Source organism: Castor canadensis, chromosome 16 (genome assembly GCF_047511655.1).
Source record: "Castor canadensis chromosome 16, mCasCan1.hap1v2, whole genome shotgun sequence".
Classification (NCBI taxonomy): domain Eukaryota; kingdom Metazoa; phylum Chordata; class Mammalia; order Rodentia; family Castoridae; genus Castor; species Castor canadensis.
Genome location: NC_133401.1, coordinates 68973518 through 68979959, shown reverse-complemented (window position 1 = coordinate 68979959; position 6442 = coordinate 68973518). Strand labels below are relative to the sequence as shown.

Below are 6442 nucleotides of genomic sequence, written 5' to 3'. Positions count from 1 at the left end.
AATATTCTATTTATGGAAACTCAAGACTGATGTGCTTTTCTATGTTGGCTATTTCACAAAAGAGCTTTGATGCATTGGTTGAGCTAAAAGTGTACATTTTGTCTTTATAATTCACATTTTCTCCATGTTGCTCACAAAGGCATCAAGATTGGCATACAGATATTTCACTGGAATCATTTTGTCAGCATTGAAGCACTGATGGGGATCTTAGTAAACTTGAAACATACAGGAATGAGTTACTCTGGCAAAAAATTATTAATGCCAAGAATACACTAGGATTCTGTTGATGGCTTACTTTTTCTTTCTGGCATAATTTCTTTGACTCTTGCTTATCTTTTTGCCTTTATTCATATATTTATATGTACATACTTTGTTTGGGTCATTTCACCCCCCTGCTCCCCATCCCTTCCCTCTCCCCTCCACCCCCCTTGCTTCCAGGCAGAACCTGTTCTTCCCCTTGCTCCAATTTTGTTGAAGAGAAGACATAAGCAATAATAAGAAAGACAAAGCATTTTTGCTAGTTGAGATAAGGATAACTATACAGAGAGATTCCTAGCATTGCTTCCACACACAAGTCTATTATAGCCCGAATTGATTCATCTCTACCTGACCTCTTCATTCCTTCTGGGTCATCTTCCCATAATGACCTCTGTCAATTTAAGGTTACTGTATTAGCTCCTCTGCAGTAAGGACATCAAACACTTTCAAGTTTTGGGTTTCCTACCTATCCCTATTCCTCCTGTATGTGCTCTCCCCTTAGCATGTGACCCAAGTCCAACAACATTACTGCCTTGGCCCTAGATCTAAAGACCACATATGAAGAAAAACATGATTTTTGGTCTTCTGAACCTGGCTAATCTTGCTCAGGATGATGTTCTCCAGTTCCATCCATTTACTTGAAAATGATAAGATTTATTCTTCTTCATGGCTGAGTAAAACTCCATTGTGTGTAATAAATACCACATTTTCTTAATCCATTCATCAGTAGTGGGGCATCTTGGCTCTTTCCATAACTTGTCTATTGTGAATAGTGCTACAATAAACATGGGTGTGCAGGTGCCTCTGGAGTAACCTGAGTCACATTCCTTAGGGTATATCCTTAGGAGTAGGATTGCTGGATCATATGGCAGATCTATGTTTAGATTTTTAAGAAGTCTCCATACTGTTTTTCAGAATGGTTGCACTAGCTTGCATTCCCACCAGCAGTGTATGAGGGTTCCTTATTCCCCACATCCTTGCCAGCACCTGTTGTTGGTGGTGTTTTTGATGATAGCTATTCTAACAGGGGTGAGGTGAATTGCTTTTCTTTTTATCTCAATTAATATTAACCTTTAGCTAGAAAGCTGAGGCAGGAGGATCTGAAATCTGAGGCTACACTGTCTAAAAAAGAAAAAAAAGATGGAAATAGAAAAGAAAGGAAGGAAGGAAGGAATGGAAGGAAAGAGGAAAAAAGGAAGAAGAAAAGGAAAGAAAATGTCAGCCTTAAAGGAGAACAGCATTTTATGCCTGTCCTATATATTATCAAAGATCATTTTACAGGTTTCGATTTACTCTCCTTTCTTAGTATATCAATTTCTCAATTTTGCTTCTTTTCAAAAACTTTTGAAGAATTTTCCCTAGAATGTGCAATATACACTTACAATTAATTCTCTACTTTCAATAACATTTACTGCTTAAAGGGTAATTAGTATCTTATACTAACAAAGTATTCCATCAAGATCATTGGTTGTTATTAATGAACCTATAATCATAGACTATATTTTGACTATGACAATTATGGACTGTTATCAGTTTAATCACCTAAGACTAAGAAAGACAAAATTTTTGTTTTATCTAAACCTATTACTTTTCTAATGTTATTTCTTTATGTAGATCCAAGTTTCACACCTACATCATTTTGCTTCTCTGCAAAGAACTTCCAACATTTGTTGCAATGCAAGTTTTCTACAAACAAATTATTTCAATTTTTACTTATCTAAGAAAGCATTTATTTATCTTCATTGTTTCTTGTTTGGTATTCTTTTTAGAATTTTTTAAGTAGATGTTAGTTTTAGAGCAGTTTGGTTCACAAAAGATTGCAGTTTCTCACATTGTCAATATCCTCCACCACAGTGATACATTTGTTACAAGTATGTACATAGATGGAGACTCCTTTTCACTGAGTCTGTAGTTAATATTAGAGTTCACTCTTGTTAGTTCATGTGCTTTTGTAGACATATGTAAAAATATTTTCCAAGACCAATGTTAAAATAAGTCTCCTATGTTTGCCTGAAGTCACTTTACTATATTACTAAAGTACTTTACTGTACTTTACAGTTACAGGTGTTATGAGTAAAACTCAAACCACGTTCTGAATTTTTATTTGTCTATTTTATCCTTTTTATTTATGAATATCCAGTTTCCCCAAGACAAAGAAATGAAAGGCAACCAATTTAGAAGGAAAAAAGCAAAATTACCACTGTTTTGATTTCATAAACAGAAAATCCTTGAGATGTAAAAGCAGCAACAAAAAATGACAGAAATAATAGACAAATTCAATAAATTTGCAAGATACATAAATTAGACAAAAATAATTTACATTTCTAGACAATCATCAAGAAGGAAACTTGATAGCACTATTCCATGCACAACAGCAACAGAAAGACTAAAATATGCATGCATAAACCTGACAAAGAGGTAAAGATCTGCACAATAAAAGGGATAATATCTTATAATTTGTTTGGAATTTTACAACAGCAGATATCACCCTTTAAAAAGAAGTAACTTCATATGACTATCACATCCTGATTTATTAAAATGTGTTTGTAAAATTTGCAGTTTTATTGAGAAATTTTCTTTTCAGGGAGCTTGAAGGGAGAATCAAATGTTTCACTCAACAAAATGTATTTAAAGCTCATGTGGAATGAAAGAAAGTTGATTTAATGCCTATTGTACACCCTAAAGAAATACACTAACATTCATTTTTATATTTACTGTGCTGCCTACCACTGAGGAACTCACAGTTCAGACAGGCACAAAAATATATTTTAAAGAATTTCAGTGGGTATCACAAGAGCTAGAAGAAAACTAAACAGAAGGAAACAACTCTTCTTGGTGGAAATAAAAGATGGATTCAACAGTTGGAAAAGTAGGAGAATATTCTTGGCACAATAATTCATCATAAAGAACATATTTTTTGGAATGCTTTTTCCCATGATGGATCTACACTCTTCTAAGTGCTTTGTGACAGCTAGAAGCTAGTTACCAAAAAAACTTCTAGGATTTGTGTGCTAACCATATACACGGAAGGAAGAGATGAGCATGCAGAAGTCAAGGTTATGATCTCAGCCTATTTAGCCTACATCCTAATCTGCTAAAACACTGTACTTCTACTAGGAAAAGAAACAAAACAGAATATCATAAAATATAAATCTTGCATTTCACACAATAAATTTTTTGTAATAGGTTCCACATTACTGCTTTTGGATCCTTGTCTTAACACGGGGAAGAAGACAAACATCATTTTCAGACAAGGAAGCATCACATCCAAAGGACAGGCTTGGCTGGCTAAAGTCATGAAACAAATAAGCAGCAGGAGTAGGGTCTAAGCAGAGGCCACATCACTCCTAATCCAGTGACTACTATGATAGAGAAGAACGGAATTAAGAAAATTCAAGAGAACTGAACGGAATGGAAAAATAGAAAATGGAAAGAAAATTATGAAATAAGATATTAATTCACACATTCTTCATCAGATGCATTGTCGAATTGTATTTTACTGTTGGTGCAAGTTAAAGGCTATGGAAAAATTGAATACTAGTTTGGGCCAGGGCTTCATTCTGGTGGGCTTCTCAGATTGGCCCCAACTGGAATTTGTCTTTTTTGTCTTCATTTCAATTTTCTACTCCATGACACTCTTTGGCAACACCACCATCATCATTCTCTCCCGAATGGACCTGAGACTACACACACCCATGTACTTCTTCCTCTGCCACCTCTCCTTCCTGGACCTCTGCTACACCACCAGCACTGTACCCCAGCTTCTGATCAATCTTTCTGGACTTGACCAGACCATCAGCTATGGAGGATGTGTGGCCCAACTCTTCATAACCCTCTCCCTGGGTGTAACTGAGTGTGTGCTCTTAGTGGTGATGGCCTTTGATCGCTATGCCGCTGTGTGCCATCCTCTCCAGTACACAATCATAATGCACCCCCTTCTCTGCCAGGCATTGGCTATTGCTTCTTGGGTGGGAGGCTTCATCAACACTCTGATTCAGACTGGCCTTATGATGGCCATGCCTATCTGTGGCCATTACCTGAATCACTTCTTCTGTGAGATGCCTGTGCTCCTTAAGTTGGCCTGTGAGGGAACAGGAGGAACTGAGTCATATATGTTTGTTGCTGGGGCCATAATCTTGGTCTTCCCTGTATCATTAATTCTAGGCTCTTATGCCCACATTGCCAGGGCAGTGCTGAAGGTCAAGTCAATGGCTGGGCGCAGAAAAGCTTTGGGGACTTGTGGATCCCACCTCCTGGTGGTTTCTTTGTTTTATGGCTCAGCCATCTACACATACTTACAACCCAAGGGTAGTTATTCTGAGAGTGAGGGAAAGTTTGTTGCCCTTTTTTATACTATAATCACTCCCATGCTCAATCCTGTGATTTATACCCTGAGGAACAAGGATGTAAAGGGGGCTCTGTGGAGGTTACTAGGGAAAGGCAGAGACTCAGAGTAGGATAGAAAGGGGTGGTCAGTAACATTCTCTGTAATAGTTCTCATATCCAGAAACTTGACATATTTTGAGGGCCATTGGTCACTAGAGCAAGTCTCTTCCTTTTTGGGAAGTTGAAAGTGGGAATCTGTTGTCATGTCATGTTTCTATTCAGTATTCACGATCATTGTGCAGAAGGAAGTAGCTGATTTATATCACAACATTCCACTGGGGTGTATTCTGGTCACAATTGGTGGGTTCAGGGCACATCTGAGAATGGAAAGATTTAATTAAATATGACAGCACCTTATATAAGCCAAGATTTCCAATGTGATGCTAAGTAGAAGGTACTTTGCCTAAATTCAGATTGCATGAGTTCCTTGGTAGTTTTCCAATTAATTGTGGTCCTGGCTACATCCCATCACATGTCAAGAACTGTTTCTAAGTTCTTTGATAGTGGAAACTTTTCTAGCCTTCCAGTGGTTACTTTTATATGAAGCAAATGACACTGTGGCCAGAGGTAGTTCATGGAGCATGTAAAATTGTAGATGTGCCATTTACAATGTTGGGTGAATCATTCTTGGTTAATTTTATTATATTCCTTAGTTCATCATAAATTTCAAGGTTTTTAAATAAACTATCCAAGTTCACGTGCTAGATATGGGATAAACTTGAGATACTTTCTGTAACCATAAATCCAACAATTATTATCACACTCTGCCAGTTCTTTCTCTTAGAGTTTATTCTTAACAGGGGAAGAGAGTTTAGAAAATGAGGAAGTTGGAAAGGCAGATGAAATGTGGTGGAATTATTATGTACTCACATTTGAAAATGGAAAGTTAGGCCTGCTGAAACTATTGCATAAATGGTGGAGGAGAGGATAAAGATGAATGTTGGAGGGGGTGAATTCAATTATATTATATTGTAAGAACTTTCATAAATGTCACAATGTACCCCCAGTACAATAATATAATAAAAAAAGCAAAAAAGAATAGATACAGTATGGGGAGGTACTAGTGGGAGGGGGGGAATTAAGGGGATTACGGTGTGGGAATACTGTTGATGGATTTCATATACTTTTATGAAAGAAAATAAAGAAGCCTTGCAATTGCTCTAAATGGCAAAGTGAAGAGGTACAAGGGGGAAATTCTGTGGGGATGATCTAACCAATGTACAATATAAGCCTGTTCAGAATTGTCAGTATTAATCCCCTTGTGTAATAGAAATTTTATAATAATTTTAAAAAAGAAAGGAAATCAATCAAATGTGAGCTTAATGTACTTCATACTTTATTTGGTGTATTCTGATCAAGGTTCTCAACTCTTCTGAGTTGAACAGTCTTTTGTCATGGGGCATGCATTTGTTCTTTGTGAAATATATGTAGTAATAATAGTTTCTATTTTTGCAGCCTTGCTATAGGTCAAAAGCCATGCTGAGGATTTCTGTCTTTTCACCCTTAATTTTTACATTACATATGTATCTATTCCTCTTCCCTTTCGGTTTTCTGACAAGAGGTTGGATTTTAGATAATTTTCTGTATGACTTATTTCATGTTATGCGAGTATTAAATTAAGTAGTAGGATTTGAATCTGGCCTGTCAGATTTCAAATCCTATCTACTTAACCACTACCTAAGAGTTCATTTTTTATATTTCATTAGCTGAAGTCAGCAATGAATGATCTGCATGAAACAAATGATTTTCTCCTCCATCCTTTTATATCAAGTCTAAATAATTCTAGCATATATATATT

General features: G+C 36.4%; 1 protein-coding gene across 1 annotated transcript; it reads left to right on the top strand.

The window, feature by feature from the left end:
- The first annotated feature begins 3776 nt into the window (after positions 1-3776).
- On the top strand, positions 3777-4715 carry LOC109679443 (olfactory receptor 2Y1B-like). The gene has a single exon (XM_020154647.2). The coding sequence runs from the start codon at positions 3780-3782 to the stop codon at positions 4713-4715; it is 936 nt and encodes a 311-aa protein (XP_020010236.2). The 5' UTR covers positions 3777-3779.
- The last annotated feature ends 1727 nt before the right edge of the window (positions 4716-6442 follow it).

Excerpts from the sequence above, each read along its gene's own strand:
- LOC109679443 (XM_020154647.2), top strand. The coding sequence starts at position 3,780 with ATGGAAAAATTGAATACTAGTTTGGGCCAGGGCTTCATTCTGGTGGGC.